The 22,873-nt window shown below is 37.8% G+C and overlaps 1 protein-coding gene across 1 annotated transcript in view; it reads left to right on the top strand.

Annotated features, from left to right (window-relative positions):
- LOC145988218 (solute carrier family 15 member 1-like) overlaps positions 1–22,643 on the top strand; it is an 87,401-nt gene extending 64,758 nt beyond the window's left edge. The window contains exons 9-15 of the mRNA XM_083123062.1: positions 5,882–6,133; positions 7,450–7,556; positions 10,688–10,828; positions 14,988–15,093; positions 17,313–17,441; positions 17,958–18,068; positions 22,305–22,643. Coding sequence (XP_082979188.1) covers positions 5,882–6,133; positions 7,450–7,556; positions 10,688–10,828; positions 14,988–15,093; positions 17,313–17,441; positions 17,958–18,068; positions 22,305–22,472 — 1,014 coding nt within the window. The 3' untranslated portion in view covers positions 22,473–22,643. The remainder of the gene's footprint in view (positions 1–5,881; positions 6,134–7,449; positions 7,557–10,687; positions 10,829–14,987; positions 15,094–17,312; positions 17,442–17,957; positions 18,069–22,304) is intronic.
- The last annotated feature ends 230 nt before the right edge of the window (positions 22,644–22,873 follow it).

Genomic DNA, 22,873 nt, shown 5'->3' on the forward strand with positions numbered 1-22,873 from the left:
AATATCGTATCTCTTCAAGAAGAAGATTTCGAACCAGTAACCGCCTATACGTAGCCCAAAGCACATGTCGTAATTGTTTACCTTCTGTGTGGACCTTATTTTTATAATTTTTATATTTTATTTTAATTTTATTTTTCGTTCCATTTCCCTAAAAGTATCAATACGTCAATTCGTTTTCTCGCCAAACGTATAAAACCTAATGTACGCACCATTGTTGTTTTCTCGTAGAAGTAAAACTATTTTGTTAGGCAATTGCATGTTTTATATATGAAGTTATTTATAAACACGCTCTGAAATATATGTGCATTTTTTCCATCCATGCATGAGTTATAAAAAGAATTGAATATGTTGTCAGTGAGCTCATTTAGTTAATTAAAGCAACGAAAGTGCGGCACGAGCGTTATCTAGTGTATATTTGTCTTTTCTATTGTGTATATTAAACCTACCGGTAGTATGTGAAAAGACCCGTTATTATAGTTAATAACATAAGAAATGTTAATGTCCCCGTGACATTTAGCCTTAAATAAAGAAAGAAGTCTGCGTAAGCCGACTAAAATGAAGCAGAGAACCAAGTTCTCATTTAGACCATGTAATTTGTGCTAATAATAAGCAAGGTGTGAAGTTTCATACGTTTGACGAGATATTTTTTTTTATCTATTTTCAGTTAAAATTATTCCTGGCCGACAGTTTGACTTTATCTTCTTGACCCCTCCTTGAATAATTCCTATTTACATTGCACTAATTGCATTGTTTCTAAAAACTAACTAAAATACCTGAGAAAATTTTAAGTTAAATTTATTTTGTGTAAAAATATGTGATTTATCAAATTCATTGATTTGATATTTATTGGCCGAAAAGTAATTCATTTATTCTCAATAATAACTAAAAATAACAGTTGTGGTCATTTTAGCAAGTTTAGGTTCAATAATTGCTACATATTTCAACAAGATGCAGTTTTTCCTATATTTATTAATTTTAATTGCATTTATCTCGCATGTCAATTCCCTATCCTTCAAGGAAGTGGTCATCAGATCTTTCCAATACCCGTACATCATTTCTTCAGTAATTACGTTAACACTAGTTTTTATTTGTATGTTAATTATTGCTTTCATTTGTTGTCAGCGAAGATGTAAAAAGTTAAAAGTTTTGGAAAATAATTGCCCAAGGGAAATGGAACGAGTAAATATGTCTTCAAGTGTACAATTTTTAAATATATCCCAGTCGGATAGCGACTCTTGGCACAGTGGTCCCACCCAACCCGTTACATGTCGAAATCTTGAGTCAGTTTTTACCTTTCCAGACCCCTTTTATGACCAAGCAGATACTTCAAACGTAATTATCCCACTTGAAATTCCTCCCGTCCGTCTAGATACATTTAATGTTGCATGTCAAACTCTTAATTCATTAAAGTTAGATGATGTTAACACCTCATCTCGCTCTGTTCAAACTAATCCTGTTAAAGTAAAAAGAGTTAAAGGAGTTACGGTGAAAACACAAAACGTAGATGTGTCTCGAACCGACGACCCCCAGCCCCACTCTGTACCAATTGTCCCTTTCATTCAAAACATGTTTTACGATGACATATAATCAAGCTGCCTTTCCACGCACTCCCCTAGCCGTTATGCAACCGAGTTCGTACTAGCCTGGGGCGCCGAGCAAACATCTCCTTTTTTTTATTTTCCTCCGGCTCTGTCTCGATGAAATCCAGGTACATCAAGAACCAAAAGTTCATGAAAGGTACTCTCTTCCTCTTCCTATTTGCTCCTTGGCACCGCCTCCCTCGTTACCAGTCCTAAGTTTCTATCGTCGTGTTCCTCGCAGAGAAAGAACACGTTCCTGTTATTGGTCATCACTCACGGGGGGCTCCGCCCATCCAGAACGGCCGCCATATATCTTCCCTTCCCTTCCTCCCCCCCCCCCCCCCCCGACTCCGATCACACATCCAGTAGAGTTGAAAAGATGTCTTTAGCTAGACTCATCGAATTGCATTTCCCTCGCAGTTATCTTAATCGAGGCCACTTCGGTGCGCAGTTTCCACTCCACATTCGAGTTAGCGGAAGACACATATCTTATTTCAGTCTCGGAGAGAGAGAATTTGATGACACCTTTCTTTGTTGTGGATGAACTTTACACTCAGCTGGCTTCGGCAATGAAATTCCTAGTCTCCAAACGAGGTGTGAATAATAGCCTCTTCTAGGGCGCTTATTTATGCGACGTTTTTCTCGTTCCTTCAGAATTTTCAAAAGTTTCCCGAATGAAATTCAATTACTTCTTACAGATTAATTTCATGTTAATCTTCGTAAAGTAGGTAATAGCGAGTAATTGTGCTTATATTTTACTCTCCCACACGTCATAGACTTTAGTTGAAGTAATATCATACGACATCCTATACTTTTCTCCCGGCCCGGCGTCATGATGTTCATTTACGGTTCCGTTTCAATTTTTTTCCTAAGGCGACCATAAAAAGTAGTTTTTGTTTACCTTATTAGGCTAAAACCTCAAAAGAGTGGATTTAGACGCTTACAGTTGTCATGGGTCAAGTGTAATCTCTTACGCGACGAGCATTTATGCTAAGTGACGAAGAAAATACACGGCGGGTTATAGCATTATTATTATTCCTCTTTTCTGTTTAACGCAATGCCTTATATATTTTTTCCCCTTTATTCTCAGAACCGTAAATTTACTTCACAGATAGCCAAGAAATGTTTTCTAAATCAATAAGCCAGTTTAGTTTCAGTTTTGAATTTACATTTTACCTAAGAGAGACAAATGCGCCCCCCCCCCCTATTTTGCCGACGGTTTCAGACCGGTCAAGGCAACCTCCTAGGGTCACACCCGGGATGTTTATGCTTTGCTTTGAGCAATTTTAATTTGATTTTTTTTTTGGTTAGTATTCTAAACCGTTTTTTCCATTTTTCTCCGTTTATTTAGATCAATTTGTTTCATGAAATATTTTTGTCCAATTTTCCCGTTACTATTATCCTATTACTAATTTGGAACTTCATTTTAACTGTTTATTTATGCTATACGTCAGGCGTATGCAAGCACAAACCAACCTCGACTAGTGACCGTTAACAATGCGTCACTATGTCGCCTTGATATATTCATCCATCTTTATGTATCTTTCGTAATTAATGATCTCAACGTCATTGGAGCCATGTCATTTACTCTTTTATTATATCTTAGTGATCCCGAATTTACTTGTGGCTAAGTCCGTTTTTACAGCTGTGACGTTACCAAATTTTGGGTTAATTTTTTTTTCTCGTCAGTTCCTCATTTTTTACAATGCTTTGACACTTCTGACATGATATTAATGGATTTCGTCGGGTTATTTTTCTGATACCAGGGGATATATTTTATACCATCTACATATTACTTTTATATATTTATCAATATTTAATCCTACATATTTTCGTTTATTTTATTGTATAATGATCATGTCCCAAGAAAGGGCATTTGGTGCCATGTCATAACTTTAGTTTTATATTGCACATTATTTTATATTTTGGGAGAAGCCAGGGGCTATATATATAATTTAGTCAATATATACATATATTACTTTTGATGCAGTCAGATTTTCATTTTAATGGTGTTCCAGTGTTAAGGCGTCAAATGACATTTTCCGCCTTTTATTTTATTTAGCCTTCATTCAACCTTTGTTTTATCATTTATATCACTTATTGGGCAGTTTATTTTATTTTAGTTTACTTATCTTTACTCATGATTTTCACTTGCCTATAGAAGACGATTCCTTTACACATTTTTTATATATTTTTCAATATTGAATGACTGTGAGCAATGTAGTTTATTCCTATGTCCAACCTGTTTCCTCCCCTGTTCGGGAATTCCAAGAGTTCAAGGAATTTCGAAAAGTCCAGTGATTTTTTGAGGCCGGAAGAAGAACGCATTCCTGAAGGCTTTGGAGCTCACCAGCCTCCTTTGGTTTTCAGCGGTGTATGTCACGTAGCAGCACCGAAAATCCTATTCCAAGTGACATCCCAGGACTGAAACAGCGTCAGAAACATCAGAAGAAATGTCATCTTACAGAGCAAACCCCCCCCCCCCCCACGACTCTAACCCCCTTAAGAAGAAGCATGAACATCTTTCATGTACATCGTCCCCTTTTGCTCTGTAAGGCCAGGCAATGTCCTTCACCACATATTGGAACTTTCCGGGTACAGTAAACGACCCAAATGTGTTGAGACCCAGCCCTGTGGATCAGCAACCTGCCAGCCCACCTGTGACGTTTCATCCTACCAGTGGCCATAATTACTGTATGCAATGGCGTCTGCTGTGAACTTTCGGGGGCCTATCCTAACATCCCCCCAGTGTTCGCCATTGGACAAGGCATATTTTTGGGGCTTGGAACCGCTACTTGGAGTGGCTTTCCATGGACTACCCTGTGTTCGCCCGCCCCACGGGCCACGTCTTTTCATCTGACCTTTGCTGACCAGTATTCCGGAACTTTCCACACCGGGATTCGAATCCGGTCCCCCAGTGAAAATGATCGGTCAAGGACCGTGTATGCCACAGAACAGTGCTTCGTACCCCAGGACTCCGGGGTTGGAATGTATTTGGATTGCTCTGCCGTCTCATTTCTCAGGTCATAGTGTGCACACATAGTGTGCTAAGAACGTCAGTGGCAAGTGCAAACATAACCTTCATCTATTTTTTAATCTTCGTGTGGTTGTGCGCAGTCCAGTGGAGTTTGGTGTTTACCACGGTCCTTTGCTCTCGCCTCGAACTGTCATCCTGATGAGGCGGAAGATTGCGAGCATGCGGCATTAAAGTTTCTCACGGATTATGTTCTGTGCTTATTTAGCACTTGTTCAGAAGCAAGTCGCATGTATCGCGTTACGATGCAGTGTGTTGAACTTTCCGCTGACTCCACGGACCTGCGAACAACACTTTATATCGCATGTTGACCAACCGTCAGCATTGTTGATTACGAAAGACTCTTCCAGCGTGTGGCTAATGAAAACAAAAGACTTTCTTTCAGCTTTCAAGCTTGAGCTTAATTCTGTTCCATTTAATTTTCGGTGAAGGGTCTCCGACATTTTTTTGTTATTATTATTTTATTTTATGTAACTTTTTTTTTCATGTAATAAACAAAAACCTTTTAAATTTTGGTGAATGGCAGAAGGTTCAATTTAAACTTTTCATGACTACAATTTCAATTTTAGAAATTGTCTTGCAAGAGGGGGTATCGTACCATACCCCGTTCGATTAAGAAATATTGACCCTGGCAGACCTTGTCAGCTCCTGCTCAGAATGTGTAGAATAAGCATTCTACAGGAAATGGTAAGAACACTGGCCTTTGGTAAGAGGTGACGAGAGGCCAAGCGAGTGTTTAAATACGTGCACATGAGAGCGACACGGGGTCTTTTAATCTGGAATCATCGGAGAAGCAGGAGCTACTGGTCTTATTTCTAAACCGAACAGGGTAAGCTAGTCTACACCCATTCTGCCATTTGCATTGCTCACTTCAGTCTAGAAACGAATCATGAGTCTATTTTAATGAATAGTTAGATGTTTGTACCTGCCCGTTCAGGGCTGTCTCTACCATCAACTAGTACTAATCGGGAGGGGCAAGTTACATCCCTATTTAAGATCCCCGCGTTCAGAGGAACGCTACGAAATCTCCATTGTATATGGAAATAGTTGATTATTTCTCCATTGTATATGGAAATAGTTGATTATTTCTCCATTGTATATGGAAATAGTTGATTATTTCAGTCTTAAAGAATAAATCACTTCCTAGTTCTTTCCTGAAAATAAAACATGACTTCAAAGGAACACCTTCAGGGCACTACCTTGAACAATTGAATATTTTGGAAATAGGTAGTTATTATTAATATTATTGATCTTGATCTCTCACTAGAAAACGTACGCTGTACTACCAGATGCAGGAGAAGTACAAGTCAGGATCTTTAATGGGCTGAACAGAACAGTTGAACTAGAAAACTGGTTTCTGAGTGACTCAAAGATAGAGATAGATGCATTAGACTACAAGAAGTACACAGTATATGTTGGTGATGGAAGAAATCCCAAAGCCGCTTTTGACATTGCTAAGCCCTTTGATGGAATTAAGAAGCATTCTGAGGAAATGGCAATGCAAATGCCAGGTAAAAAGGTATTAATAATGCATTGTTTTTGTCTCATCAACATGAAAGATGTTATGAAATTGTGCACTAAAGGCATATTTATTATTTTTATATTTATATATATTGTAGCATGATGTCAGGTTTAGGTACAGGGTTCAAGGCACACCAGGGCATAGCTCAGTGAAATCAAGAATAGACTTGGGATTTTTGGACTCGTTGGCTAACTTAACACTGAGTGGTGAAAATGAAAGAAATTGGGAGTCAGTGTCGCCTGAACGTCACTCACCCCTTTCTTGCTGGCCTTGGCCTTCGCTGCTGTGATTGGCAGCAGTCATGAGGAAGCAAGGCACCCTGGAGACTGCAGGAGACACCAGAGAGAGATCGCTGGCCTTGATGTCAGGTGGTGACTGAGGTGGCAGGAAATTTGGCAGGCAGTCACGCCGGATGTGATTCTGTGGATCCTGGGATGGTTCGTTGGCTTCTTTTCTCCTGTTGGATCACAACCACTGTGGAAGACTAGATGCCGCCTCATAATCTCTTGGTGCATCTCGGCAAGCTGTGTCGACGTTCTCCGCAAGTCTCTTCAAAAGGTGTTGTGTGTCAATTTCACATCTCCAGGGATTTTTATTGTTCCAGTATCCTCCCGATGTGGTGGACTTTGCACCTCCAGCTGTTCAGTTAGGATATCCCTTGGTGGAGGTGCATTCACCATTAGTAAGGGCCATTGTCTAGCTGACTCTGCAGTCCCAAGTGGGAATTTCTTAACTGCTCAGCTCTGCATCCGGTGGCAGTTGGGGGTGAATGAGCATTCATCTGGTGAGCTTCAGGACGATTTTTCAATAAACTAAGATCTTGAATTTTATGCTCCCAATTCCATCATAAATATATAATATTCAGGTAATTGTTACTGATTAAAATAGTGAAAAGAAAAACAATAAATAAAACAATTTTTATTAGGGCTGAGGCAATGCCCTACTAAACCCCATATTGGCTGATAACAGTTGTATCAGTGGATTTTATTTACATGTGAGGTATTTTAACATTCTGCTGTAACTCCTGAACATTTTGAAGCAAAACTCAGATAAATTGATAGTTATGATTGTAATGCAATACTTTAATACTAATATTAGTAATGTATTGAGAAACTTTTATTTGCTACAATTTTCAAGCATTAGTATTGACAAAAAAGAGAATTTGTAATGGCATTAGCATAAGTAGCAATTCAAAGTGGTATCAACTCAGCCCTACAAGAAAGTAAAAAAAAATCTAAAAATTCTCTAATTTTCTGGTTTAATAATAAGCAGATATATACTTTGCTACTCTAAAATCTCCATTTTTTTTCTAGGCAGTGTCTTTCTTGCTCACAGTCAAGGATAAGAAACCTGTTATTGCTGGAAACAACTTTACAGTGGACCGTGTGAAGAAGTCACATAGGGGAACTCCATTAATAAGGCAAGTTTGCTGTTTGACTAACTTCATGATATTAAATAATAATTGTATGGTTGACAAGTCCATCCTTCAAAGTTATTTAGACATGATAATTCACATGCATCTTTTTCAAGGGCTAGGAACTTGAGAAAACACATGCAGTAGTGTACTAAAGACTTTCGCTCTTGGGGTCAGAAGGGCCAAGCCATACCGTGAATTTTCGTGATAGGCAAGCAAGCGATGGGTCAGTTTTTCATTTCGGCCAATTACAACATTTTCAAATGTAATATAGGGGAGTGGAATTAAAATTACCAAAAATTTGGTGTTTGTGAAATATTTTAGGAGGGTATTGAGGAAATTGGGAAGAGGGGGGGGGCTGTTGGTTGTGTGTGAATAAATCACTGGTATACACACAGGAGGGGCTGGAATTGTAAAGTGGGTTCTTGCCCTCCCCTGGCTATCCCAGCCCTTTGTCATATTTTCCCTGCCTTTAGCTCCTTTTTTTATGAATACTGTGCCAAGAGAGGGTTATGACCCCCACCAATCCCTCCTTTTGTACGTCACTGCACGAGTGTCATTTTAGAAATGTTCATGTCTTTGCATTGCATTATGGAAATTACTGAAGTCATTGTGGCCTGCATCGTTTCATGTTCGAACAAAATGATTTATTAATAACATTGCTACTGCATAAGCACAAAATACGTAAAGTAACATCCTTGTCTTGTAATGAAGGGGTCCTGGATTCGATACTCGGTCGAGTGGTTTGGATCCCACTTTGAACTGTAGGTTGAGTCCCAATTAGCCTTTCTGTGCATAAAGTGTACTCAAACAAATTTAAACATATTGTTTTTTACTGAGATAGTTTTAACTGCTTAATGAAAACCTTCCCATTTTTCTTACTTGTTTAGGTTATGCATAGTTCAGAACACGGTCTCTCATATAATTCACCACCTCCAACTTTTTTGGTGGAAGTTCTCTAACTGAATGAAAGAAGATCCCTAATCGAGCCCTTACCTGCACCACTCCAAATCGATGGTTCGTCTCGTTTGTCAGCCTTGGTGGTTATTTTCAAGACCATACTTTAACCCAAAACAGCAAAAACAACACACAAAAGAACAGAATAACACAGGATGATGGCTACAGTAAAGAAAACATGTACCCCCAGCTCCCATGCTTCCAAATGCACCCTCTTCCTCACCCTGTTTGCAGTGTTACATACCCTCTATAGTTCAGAGTTACTGACCACATGACTGATATGACCAAATATTTTCTGGTGATTTTGTTGCTTATAAATACCATATGACCGGTACACATTGACTAACTTCATAAGCTAATTTGTTCATTACTAGTAAGTTTCACACATGAAAAATCGTACTGAGTTAGGTGTTGCTACGAATGCATAGAAAATTCTGGAAGTACCAACACTTGTGGCCAGCATGGACAAGGTGTTTCCAACACCCTTGCCAAAGACGAAGGGCTGGGGGTCGCTTGTCATTGACTTTTTTTTTCATGAAGGATAAAGGACAGTGACCATGCAAGAACTGCATAAGTCACTCCAAAAGCATGGAGAAAGGCGAGCAGCCCTCTTTCTTCTAACGTGGATCAGCTGTGTCGTGTTACCAAGACTCGTGAAGGCTGCAGCCACTCTGTTTGCAGCCAATACGACGGAAATGGGGGAATTGAAAAGCCTGCAGAGCTAAATATGTTAAAGTAGATAAATTCCATTCCAAGGTGTATAAAGGCGTTGAAAAACATGAACTTAAGATATCAATATTGTTTGTTTTTTTTTAAAAAAAAACAACGCAAGCGGTGCTTTGCCATGCCTTTTTTTACCTCACGCTTCTGAGAAGGGCACATATGTTTCATTCACAAGGTGGCACCTACGGATACTGGAAACAAAAAAAATGTAGTGGGAAGTATGTGACAAGGTGCAATTTTCTTCACAATGTTCCAGCAACTCCCTCCTAGTTGCCTGGTACCATTTATATAGAGTGATTCCATTTTTGCATATTTTAAATCAGTGCAAAAGCAACATTAAAAATGCTCTTGTGTCTGATAATTTAACTCCCTTAAGTTGTAAAATATTGCATTGATTATGTATATATTGGGACAAATTGTCAGCTTATTGACATCAGCTTTTCTGCTGAATTTTAACTTAATTTGTATCACATTATTCAGCAAATTTTAGAAAGTACAGGACCTTCATATGTATATACAGTATTAACAGAGGTGTGGCGTGCATATAGCCGGTGTTACCTCAGGTAACAGCAAAATGTAAAGAATTAAAAAGTTGTTTCAATGAAATGACAACATTGTTAAATACGTTAATGAACACCTTTGCCATCGAGTAGATATTGCCTAGGACATTTTTTATGCAGCCGACAGAAGCGAAGAGGGAGGCCATTCAGCTACCCTGAAGAGGCAACAAGGGAGAAAAGGGCCCAAATGCAAGGAAAGAGCGGGGAAGAACTTTGGGACTATGGGGTTATTCATATTCCTAAGGGGCCCTGATGCCGTTCAGACCTATCGGATCAGCCAGTGTTGTCACATCGGATTGGCAGAAAAAAGCTAAATCCTGCCTAAAATGGGAATACCATTTCTGTGAAGCAACTAGAGGTAGACTGCAGAGCCAAGGCTAGATTGAACTACAACTGAGACCAGTTAGGTAATAGACGAAAATATAGTTCCTTGGTGTGATTCGTGATTTGGACAAACCTTGCTCCAAAATACTAAGTTGGCAACAGTAGTACGTACAGCTGGGCTTCCCTTCCACAAAGGAACGGAGTTCTGTTGTCTGCTCAGTGCTCAGCACACAAACGTCAAACTGATCCAAGAAAAGTGTGGTTCTTCTTCTTCCCCTTTGCACCTCATTGCAAAGAAACAGAGACAAGGGTCTATCACTATTCATTGGATTTTCGTGGTAACTGTCTCATGAGTGGTAGTTCTTTCTAGGAGTGTTTATGGCTAAATCACTGTGCTGATTGCAAGACAAGAACGAAATGAACAAATATCTAGCTCGAAGACATGTTTTCTTTACCGGGGGGGGGGGGGGGATAACATCTAGCAGGCATAATTGTCGTACTGATAGCCGGCAACACTTTTGAAAAAGTCACACCTCACCACTGAGTATTAATATATTCTCTCTTACATTTTAGGATAATATACAATTTGGAAAAAGGAATAGAGGGTGATGGGAAAATTAAACTCAAGTCAAAAACAAGAACGGTTGTGTATGAAGTTCAAGAGGGAATAGGAGCAACAGAATTCAAGGAAGTCAAAGTAAAAGGCTATGACAAGTAAGTTTAAATTTTTGATTTAGTTCCCTTGTATTTCTTTTATTTTATGAAATGATGAGAATGAATGATTACAAGGTCAGACCGAAGTGATGAGCCATAAGTTACAAGTGACACATGTCACTCGGAAACAAACATACAGAAATAACAGAAAAAATTGTTTCTTCAATAGCATCGTGCCGCCTCTGTCTGTTCTTTATGTATGTACATTATTTTTCTTACAGGTGGAACGGACCACGTTGCTTGTTCTTTGCCACTTCAGTGTGAAACCATCATGTTATGTGTCACTTCTCGCTCGTCATTTGGAACTCGTCACTTTGGGCTGAACATTCCCTTTGAACTCTCAGATGACATGGATAAGAACCGTCTCCGTGCATAGCAATGGATCTGTGTAAATTGGTTGATTGATTTGTTTTATGTTATTTCACTTTTCTGTCACTTTTGGCTAATCACAAAGATGAGGATGAGTGATGATATGATGAAAGGGACATTCACAAAGAACACCCATACCCAGGCTGGGATTTGAACCTGGGACCCCTGATGTCATAGCATGCTGTGCTAATTGGCTCTGTGTAAACTACAAACTGTTTAAGAAGAAGTAAGTGAGCTACTAAATTATTTACGCAAAACTTACTTGTAAATGTTCTAGTAATTTTGGTGGCCTCTGCCACCATCCACCTGGGAACTCGTTGCTTTGTGCTTCATGTTTTTTAATCTCCCTAACACGAATACAAACTGTTTGTTAAAATAGAGCCTTCCAAATGACATTGAAGTAGAAACTTAATCACGCATGGGAGAAATGGCATCACCCCCTGGAGTAGGAGGGTGATGGAAATGTTCAAGCAGGTGTCCATACGTACTGGCAGTTCCTGCCCCCACGGTTAGTTGCGATTGGGCATTAAATTTTATGCCTATCACCACATGTAGCAGGTTGACCATTAGGGTGTATCGAAAAAAAACTTTTTTTCGAAATGTTAAGATGGCTAGTGCGGAAAAGTGGCCATTTGTGACCAAAAAGACGTCTGATTTTTTTCAGATTTTTTGGAGGTCGTTTAGGTGGCGCGCATCGACCTTGAAGTTTTGATAGTGATTTGGTTATGCAACACGCACAACAATTTCACAAAAATGTCATTATTTGGCTATTTCATGTCTTTTTTCTGCATTATGGTCGTTTATTGTTTTGTTTATGGCAAACATGCTACATTCGTGCCTCAGGGGTGGTTTCCTATGCTGTTTACGTATGCTTTTGGTCAAAAATTGTCAATTTGAGGCTAAAAATTCATTTTTTTCTATTGATGGTTTCCAATTGGTTTCGACTTTGTGTTTTATTCGAAAGTTTTCCGATATAAAAGACTAAATAAAATATTTTGGCTTTCTAATTGCTAACAGTTTCTCAATTACTGTCCAGCGCTTCGCTTATTTTCATAGCTTATTATGCTTTGAAAATAACCGAGCTCACCACGATTGATTGATTGATTTAGTTTATTTTACTTCGCGTTTTGTGTCTCTTGGCTAATTTGCGAAGATGGGGATGAGTGATGAAATGATGAAATTGATGAATGGACATTCACAAACAACCAAGCCCGACCGGGATTCGAACCCGGGACCCTTGGCGTCGCAGCGCGATGTGCTAACCACTCGGCCACAGGGTCGGGCCACAGAGCTCACCACGAGGAGGTGGCTGGAGGACGAGCTCCACCCACCCACCCACCTAAATTATGTTGGCAAACATAATTTTACTAAGGGGCAGGCCAAGATTTTCTTCTAGTTTTCTCCTTTAACTTTATAGTCACTTTTTGTTCGAAATGTCGGCATATGTTCTCTAGATTATCAATTTCGCTTTGATATAGCCATCACGTGCGCTGGCACCGAAAACGGAAGAAGCAGCCTCTGTGATGATTTTCACAAGTCGCTCCACTCCTTGTGTGTGGCAGGGAAAGTCTTGAATTTCCGACATTTTTTGTTTTTAATGTAGTCATCTACTTCTTCATTTCTAATATTGTTGGTCAACGGAGGCTTGTGGAGGGAGCATGAAGCCCAATCAACCATGTCATAGTATTGGTCTGCATTAAAATTGATGGTTGGTAAAACAAAAGTGCGAATTCTTTTGCCTTTTTTCAATCCTCTTGCTTTCTTAATTCTTTGCCAACCAAGACTTCTTATTTCTGGGTTTTGGCCCGTTATAAAAGCCAGCAGGAGATTTTCAGGATGGGCGAAGAATGCGTTTTGTTGAATGACCATATCAATCAGATCTCTTAAGTGGTGTGGGAGAAATCTGGACAAATGGATCAAATTCCAGAGGTGTCGGGCTCCGTCAGTTATCGATGGTTCCTTCTTGATCCCAAACCACACATAGGCTACTACATAATGAAGGTGTACGCACCGGGTTGATTGGGCTTCATGCTCCCTCCACGAGCCTCCGTTGACCAACAATATTAGAAATGAAGAAGTAGATGACTACATTAAAAAGAAAAAATGTCGGAAATTCAAGACTTTCCCTGCCACACACAAGGAGTGGAGCGACTTGTGAAAATCATCACAGAGGCTGCTTCTTCCGTTTTCGGTGCCAGCGCACGTGATGGCTACATCAAAGCGAAATTGATAATCTAGAGAACATATGCCGACATTTCGAACAAAAAGTGACTATAAAGTTAAAGGAGAAAACTAGAAGAAAATCGTGGCCTGCCCCTTAGTAAAATTATGTTTGCCAACATAATTTAGGTGGGTGGGTGGGTGGAGCTCGTAGTCCAGCCACCTCCTCGTGGTGAGCTCTGGGTTATTTTCAAAGCATAACAAGCTATGAAAATAAGCGAAGCGCTGGACAGTAATTGAGGAACTGTTAGCAATTAGAAAGCCAAAATATTTTATTTAGTCTTTTATATTGGAAAACTTTCGAATAAAACACAATGTCGAAACCAATTGGAAACCATCAATAGAAAAAATTGAATTTTTAGCCTCAAATTGACAATTTTTGACCAAAAGCATACGTAAACAGCATAGGAAACCACCCCTGAGGCACGAATGTAGCATGTTTGCCATAAACAAAACAATAAACGACCATAATGCAGAAAAAAGACATGAAATAGCCAAATAATGACATTTTTGTGAAATTGTTGTGCGTGTTGCATAACCAAATCACTATCAAAACTTCAAGGTCGATGCGTGCCACCTAAACGACCTCCAAAAAATCTGAAAAAAATCAGACTTCTTTTTGGTCACAAATGGCCACTTTTCCGCACTAGCCATCTTAACATTTCGAAAAAAAGTTTTTTTCGATACACCCTATTGACCATGCTTATGAGTGGCAGTTCCCAACAGGGTTCCATACTTGTTTGTGTTTGAATCATCATCTATGATCGCTATGGAATCTGAGATAGAAATCAAACACTTAACCCTGTGTTGGTCATGCACGATCTCTAGTTCTGGGTGTGTGGTCGTTAGTTATCAATGATTGTTTTGTCAACATCCTCCCTCTGTCTAGCTGAGTTTCTAACCTTCCTCTTTTACACCATGATTTTGTTTTCAGTGTTAGTAATATCTTCAAGCTGCTAGAGAAGGTTCATTGTAGCCCATTGCTGTCAAAGACCATGCAGGACTATAGGCGTACCTAGGTTTTACTGAAAATCTGGTCTGTTGTTCCATGCCCGACTAATAAATTTTATAGAATTTCAATTTATATAGTTTTATAGAATCTCAATTGTTCAAACAAAGGATCTAATTGTAATAATTGAGGATTTGGAGTTTTAGACCATTAATTTAGCATATTTTTAAAAAAACTGGTCTCTGACACCGTGCGTGACTATCGACATATTTTTTCTCACAGAACCAATGAAGTCAGGTTGTGAAAAAGGGTGGCAACGCTTCTGTCTGGCTTTGCTCAATCAGCGGATGCATCTGCACCCTACTGTTCCATTGTTTCTTTTCTCTTAATTATAAAAGGTAAAACAAACAAAGACCTACAAAAACTTCAGTGAGTAAAGTTTAAACAAAATTAATGCATTGTTTACTTATGTAATTTGTAATTAGATTGAATTGTAATTCGTAATTCCTCCAGTTGCTTTGAATATGCAACATTGCCAAAAAATAGCAAAAGAAATGACAGTAGGTAATTACAGGAATGCCAACAAAAAAGATGCGTTTCAATTATAACATTGTTTTACAGCTATGAAGTTTTTCTGCCAGGACTTGCTGATTCTGTAGAGGTTTTCAGGATTGAATTTGGAGGTGTTTATATAATTGTGGTTCAGAACACAGACTATGAGGCACCGGTAAGACTAAATCAACTGGCATAGCCATTAGATGTAGCTAATGAGTCACACATGATCAATCTAGACCCTGGTACTTTGTGCCAGTGCTCTATCCAAGGGGGCAAGGTGGAGGGCATGGCCCCACCTGGAAAGTGTATCTCAACCTAAAATTAAATTTTTCACACACATAGTTTAATGTCATTCACAGTAATTTATGTTAATTATTGTAAAGGCATTGTAGGAACATTATAGCTTCAACTGAAGTAGCATTCTTTGAGAAGGAAAATACTGTTATGGGAGGAAAATATGCCTTGTCTAAGTAATTTGCAAATGGTGCCATCGATTCTGCTTGTACCGGTTTCTATCTCTTCCATTCTAATCTCAACAAGATCCATTCCCTTGACAATAATTTCTCTCTAGCTCAACTATCACATTCCAAATGAATGCAGGAATCCACCCTAAATGCTGAAGTCTTCATGCACAATTAGAAATTATGAATTGCAATAATGTGTGAATGTTCTAAATTTGGCAAGCAACGAAGCCTAGCTTCATTGTCTTCAATGATTCCTTGAAAATTATTTCACCTTAGCATCCAGAGGGGAGACACACAGTTACCAATTTTAGCTCTTCTCCCATATTAAAATTTTCAAGTTAACAATTTGTGTCATAAAGTAGCTGCAAAAGTAACTGTTAATGTCATTACTCATTAACTGATAAAATAAAAGAGGTTACAGTTATACTTTTAAAAAGTAATTAAGATACATACAAAGAGAGTGTTGACACAACAAGACTTATATGCAAAATACCATCCAGATCAACATGCAGAATTGCCTTTTGCGATAACAAAATTATGACTGTATACTCGCTCTGTTTATAAATCTATTATCTATGTACTTAATGACAAGACACAATTAAGAAATGAAGAAATTCATGGACATAATACAACACAAAGACAAAACTTCCATGTCCAGACTAACAGATTAACTCTGACAGACAGATCACCACATTCTGCAGGTATAAAATTCCACAACAACCTTCCCCCTTGGCTAAAAAATATCACTCCCTTAAAGAAAAAATTGAAGCTAATCAAAAAATACCTCACAGACAGAGCTCTGTATGATATTAATGAACCATAAATTAGATTGGGTACAAATATAAAGTAGACAAAGAAATGTAATAATACCATAGAAGGAACAACGTAACTCTATTTTTTTTAAAAAAGAAAAAAAAGTCATGCATGTACTTTATACAATATATATATTATACAGGTATGTATGCTTATCATTGTTTTTAATATTGTGAATGTAATGTACAATTTATTTTTTTATTTTTTATCACATATGTGCAGCATGTAAAAATCTTTTGTTATACTGTAATTGCTTGCATACCATACCTTATATTTTCATGTACTGTTTCTGGACGAAATCCATACCCATGAAAAAATGGGTCAACAGATGAATAAAATTATGATTATTATTAGTAACTGTTTCTTGCAGCTGCATATTACAAGGAACACTTCTACGTTCAAATTTTTATTTTCAGCAGCAACACAGGCTGAGGTCGTTCTACCACCGATAACCCATGTCAATGAGTACAATAAGCATGAAAAGTTAGGCTGCGGAAACCATGTGTTCTTCCCCTTTTCCCATTATAATATCATTGAGTTTTCTTCACCACTGACTGATCACATTGGATAATATTGATTGATAGATTGACTTACTTTATTTTACTTTGCTTTTTCTGCCACTTTTGGCTAATTTGTGAAGATGGGGATGAGTGATGATATGATGAAATTGATGAATTGACACTCGCAAACATCCATGCCCAGGCCGGATTTGAACCCATGACTCTGGGTGTCGTAGCGTGATGTGTTAACCACTCCACCACAGGATAATAGCTTTGCTGCTTCATAGTCAGAGCTACACGTGTTCGTGAGCTACAGATATAACTTTGATGGATGTGTTGTGTCGTCTCTGCTGAAGACTGCAATACTAGACACATGGTGTTGGAATAACATTATCAATTCTGAGAAGTTGTATTTGTTTAATGTGCAATAATTCCATAAAACTCACAAAAAACTAATTTATTTGCATAATGCAGATGATTCTTTTGATACATCGTGAAAAACAGTAGTGCATGTTGGTTTAAATTTGTTTGATTGTGACACCTCATATTCTGCTGCATTATGCATATTGCCAGTAATAAGGCTGATCCTATCTAATGGCCATTTTTTATTCCAGCATGCCAGACTGTATACGGTGACCAAAGCTAACACAATGCACATGCTGTGGCTGTGTCCACAGTATCTTTTGATGGCTTTCAGTGAAGTTTTGTTCACAATCCCTGGTATTGAGTTTTGCTTCACTCAGGTAAGGAATATACAGCTACAGTCTGTGTCACTAACCTCTTGCAAACCAACTGCCCATGTCAACTGTACTCAGGGAGTTCTGTCCTAATCAAAATTTTGAACATGCTGGGTTCATGAAGACTGAATCCAATCAGTTTTTAACTGTTACCAATGGCCATTTTGAATTTCAACTACCCTTACTAAGGTGCATTGAAAACTCATGCAAAAGAAAAACACTATTACTTGTAGCAAATATCAGATACAACTTGATAGAATTACCATTAGTTTATATTAAAACATTACCAATTCAAGAAATATATGCATATTTACTTAACATTTATGATTTTATTGTATTGATATAAAATATCAATATCCTTTTTAAGTTGCAAATTTGCAATAGAGATGATTTTTTCCTATGAACAAATCAGCATGGATACATGACTGGGGAGTTAAGACACAAAATTATTTTTATTATAAAAGTTATCCTTCACTTTTATTGAGTAAAATAAATTTAAATTGAACGTTTCATCTCTTGCAGGCCCCAAAGAGTATGAAAGCAGTAATGCAATCTTTGTGGTATTTTACGAATGCAATTGGCAACTACATTGCTGCTGCTGTGGCTGAGGGTAACACCTTTGGAGGCAACCAGGTATGTGAAGTACTACATATCCCATTTGAATGCAATGGATTATTTTTCAGCCATGCGAATCCAATAAATTTGTGCAGGGAGTTGACATAAAGTTAAATAGTAGACAAAATAATCAAATAACAATTATAACAAGTACTATGACAAACCAATAATAATAAGAGTCATGGTGGTCTAGTTGGTAAGGCATTTAATTGCCAAGCAGGAGACCCAGGTTTGATTCCTAGAGTGAATGGTTTCAGGTGGAAAATTTTCCGGCAATGCCCTTGCATAGAGTGGTTCATGGTTCGCTCTGCCTTTAATAAATGGGTACCTGGGGGTAAGGGCAGACAGAACATAGTGTTAATCACATTACCTTCACAAATGGCCAAGATTGTGAATGTGAACATCCTCCCCACCCACACATGCTTTCACAGCATGTTGCAATGTACAGGGAGGTAACTTTACCTTTTCCTAATAATAAATTATTACTTTGCAAATAATAATAATAATAATAATAATAGTATAGTGTTATTGTTATTAGTAGTATTCTTGTATGTACGCATTGATTGCATTGTAGAATTATTTCTCTTGTAGTTACAGTTGTAACAAGCATAAAAACAGTTTTTTTTTCTTGTGACGTTTCAGGAGAACATGCTCCCTTCATCGCTCATTTATTTTTAGTTTGATTAAAGATACAGTTATAACAATGGTTACAACTGATTATTTTTTAAAGATTTGTAACCATTGTTATAACTGTACAAGAGAAATAATTATTATTATTGGATCCTTAGGGAGATTTCTACTTCATCAACCAGCTCAGTGCTTATTGAGCACAACTGTTTTACTTTATTTTTTAATTTCTTACAGTTAATATGGAAATGCATAGTTATTCAATGCTGTTATCAACTTTTACATGATTGTTAAGAAAATTTTTGAAAGACTAAAATTTCAGTCCATAAAGATTTTTTCCTTGGTACCACTTAGTGTTCTGAATTTCTTTGTTTTTATTATTGGTACGTGAGTGATCATCAATGTCAAGGTTTAGCTCATGGTTTGTGGTTTGGCTGTCCTTGGTCTAGAGCTTGATCCAAATATACTCCTTATCACACACAACTGTAGCACATTTTTGTGCCTGGTACAGGATGATACGGACGCCGCACTGCTTTGTGTAACCACAAGTGAACAAACATTACATTAACATTTATATATTAGATTTTACATTGTCTGAATTGCAAATATTCCGTTGCTTATAGTTTGTTGGTTAGTCGATTCTGAATTCATTCTTCCGCGACCAGTGGCGTACGCAAGGGGGGGGGGTGGTTACCGGGTTTAAACCCCCCCCTTGAGCTTTTGAAATATTATGGAAAATGTAGTAGAAAAAATTAAAAATTGCTAATTTATCACAGTTAAAGATCTGCGACAGTAATAATAATAATAATAATTTGAATTATTATTCCAATGCAGCATGCAGAAAAACAACATTCTAAACACAATCTAAGCGGCCACAAAGTTCAATTTTGCAATTCTTTTGCAAAAAGTCTCTCGCGAGAATTGTGAAAATTCCTTGCTTCGTCGCAGTGTGCCGACGTTATTGCAAACGTTCTTCCCGGTACTGATTTTGCATCCCCTTGTGAACTCTCAAGTGATGCTGAGTCTACATCCACATCATTAAATAATGTTGAAGAAGTGCTTTGTGAATCACCTAGAAGTGATAAATGTGTTGGAATGTCTATAAACTTACTTTTGAACGAAATCATAGACTCGGTGGAATTTGGCAACATGTATTCTCGCGCCTCATCATCATCCTGGGTGAGTTCCAAAGGTAAAGGTATTGTAAATTTCCCCGTGCATATAGCATCGTGCCATGAAGGCACATGTAGTGGTGTGCTGGGGCCCACACATTCTCGATCTAGGCCATTTTGCAGGGGATGTGATCAGCACCATGCTCCGGCAGCCTTTACCCCCCAGGCTGGGTGCGGACACAAGGCTGGATAAATTCCAACCAATTCCTGGAATCGAACCTGGATCTCCCACGAGGTTGTCAGACTAGACCACCGCGGACCCTTGAATGAGTTTCATATTTTGATTATTTCAATGAATTTAATACAGGGTGTCCCACGAACGGCGCAACTGGGAATTAAGAGTGGCGTTACTTTGTAACCGAAACCTGTACATACATAAGTCATACACCAAATGTTAGCCCTGTCCAAGTAGATATTTTTAAACATAGAAACAACAAACGGGGTGCAGTGTTGTTCATACAGTGTTGCCAAATGTAAGTGAAAGTGTAAATTTATTTTTCCACAAAGCATGGAAAATTGCATGTCAAACATTCGTACGGAAATTTGGACGTCAATTTCCACCTTGGGTAGGTGGACTATTTCGCCATCTATAGTTCAGAGAAGAAAATATTTGTCTTTGTGCTTATCAAGTTGTGTAAAAATTAATATCCCTTCTTCTGAATTTTACCCTCTGTTAAACGACTAAATCTGTTAGAATTCTATTTCTTCTTCCACCTTCTTCGCATTACTGTTAAATAATTATTAATTTATTATAATATGTGCAAACGTGTAAAGATATTCGGTAAACACGAACGTATCAATTTCTTATCACGTTGGCTGTTATACGAAATTCATCATTTAAACTCACATTACTAGTACCGCAAATTTGTGACGGCCCTCGTGGCGGAGTGGTTAGCACATTGCACTACAATGCCATGGGTCCCAGGTTCGAATCCCAGCCTGGGCATGAATGTCCATTTATCAATTTCATCATATCACTCATCCCCAGCTTCGCAAATTAGCCAAATGTGGCACAAAAGGCGAAGTAAAATAAAGCAAATCAATAGAGCAAATTTGTGAGATATCGCACCTCCACTTTGGTTCACCACGAGCTGCCACTGGCCTGGTATGAGATTACATTTTGGTGCCGGTGTAACAGGACATCTTTACCCTTGGACGTTCTTACCCCCTTGGTAAAAAATATCCTAAGACAGAACTACCCCCCAATAAAACAATAATTTTTATGATACCCAAAAGTGTGTTATTACATGGTTTTCTGGTGAAATGATATTTTTACCCCCTTTCACCAGAAATCCATGTAATAACGAACTTTTGGGTGGAGAGTGGGGGGTAAACTTGTCCTAGGATATTTTTACTACCTTTCACCACAAAACCACGTAATAACGAACTTTTGGGTAGGGGTAAACATGTCCTAAAACGTTTTTACCCTCATTCAGGATGGGAGATCTTAAAAAATATCGTTTTAATGGGGTGAGGGGGGTTAGTTCTGTCCTAGATAATTTTAGCGAGGAGTAAGTACATCCGGGGGTAAAGATGTCCTGTTACACCACATTTCTTTTTGCTTGGAACAAATATTATTCACCTAGTTGCAAGCTGCAACTACCCAAACTCATAAAGATCTATAGGAAAAATGACTAATTTTTGTCTCAAATGAACATGCTCAACAAAAATCTTCTATTTCTTAACTGTGGCAAAGTTCACTACACATTATCATTTGACTCTGTTCTGTTGTTTATTTTACAATGCATTACTATGCAACATTTACTATAATTATTAATACAATAGTATTCTAATTGAACAACATTGTAGAAATGATGTGCACATCTGTTTAAATGTAATAGAACAGTAAGACCAAGTGATATTTTGTAACTGATGTTTATTGTTCAATACTGAGAATATGTTTGTCCCTAGATGTAGTTACTTTCACAATAACTTCATCAAAATGATAATAAAGTATTTTCTGATTGTGATCGTGTTCCATTTGCAAAATGATTCAATATATACTTTTAATAATCACTTGGTACCTTGTATATCACATACAAGGCATTAATCATATGAGGCGATGCGGATACGAAGGGCCAATTCAACAAACGTACTTTGTGAGGGAAATGCATTTCAAGTTGTCAGGCACAGTGCAAACTCCACAAAAACTTTGTAACAGTAGAACGGAAAGTTTTCCTGCGTGATTTCCAAAGTTTTTTTTGTTGAGTTTGCCCTGGGCCTCACAACCTGAAACACATTTTCCTCAAAATGTAATTTTGTTGAATTCGCCCTTCGTATCTGCAACGTCTCATATGCAGTATGATTGCAACAACAAGAAGAAAACAAGTTTGTAGACATTAAAAGTGTGTTGTTATCACTATTTTCGGAATGAATTTTGTAAATAATTTATATTAGAATTTCTATCAGATCCACTCTTTGCATCTTCATATTCATATTGTATCTAATGTTGCAGGCCCTTGAATTCATGTTCTATGGAATTTTGATGGCGGTTTTCACTGTTATCTTTATGTTGATGTCCACCACATACACATATGTTGATCAAGCTGCTATGGAGGCTGCTACAGGAGAAAGGCAGGATAAAACTACCTTTGATGAAGTTAGAAGTTTATCAAATGCTTAAATATAATGAAACACCTGCATGCATACAACAGCAGGGAGACAATAATATTTGATATTTTTTTAACCAGATTATGTCGATTATGTCAACATCTTATAGCAGTTTTATATTCAATATGTTTATTTTTACCATTTGTGATGAAACCTTATCTTGTGTCTTTGCATTATAACAGCAAAATAAATTAGATTGTTATTTATTTTATGTTACTGACTTCCTTTTACCAGCATGACGAAAAGTTTCATTTGGGTTCACAAATCACCAGGAAATGCAAAAGGCTGTGCACTGACGTTTAGCAAGTTCTGTAAAGTTAGTGAATTGGTACATGTCCCAGCTGGAATTTTCAATTGGTTCCAATTGAAATTTCAATTGATTTCAATTGGATTGAATTGGTTTAAATTGGTTTC

Source organism: Lepisma saccharinum, chromosome 5 (genome assembly GCF_977018435.1).
Source record: "Lepisma saccharinum chromosome 5, izLepSacc3.1, whole genome shotgun sequence".
NCBI lineage: Eukaryota > Metazoa > Arthropoda > Insecta > Zygentoma > Lepismatidae > Lepisma > Lepisma saccharinum.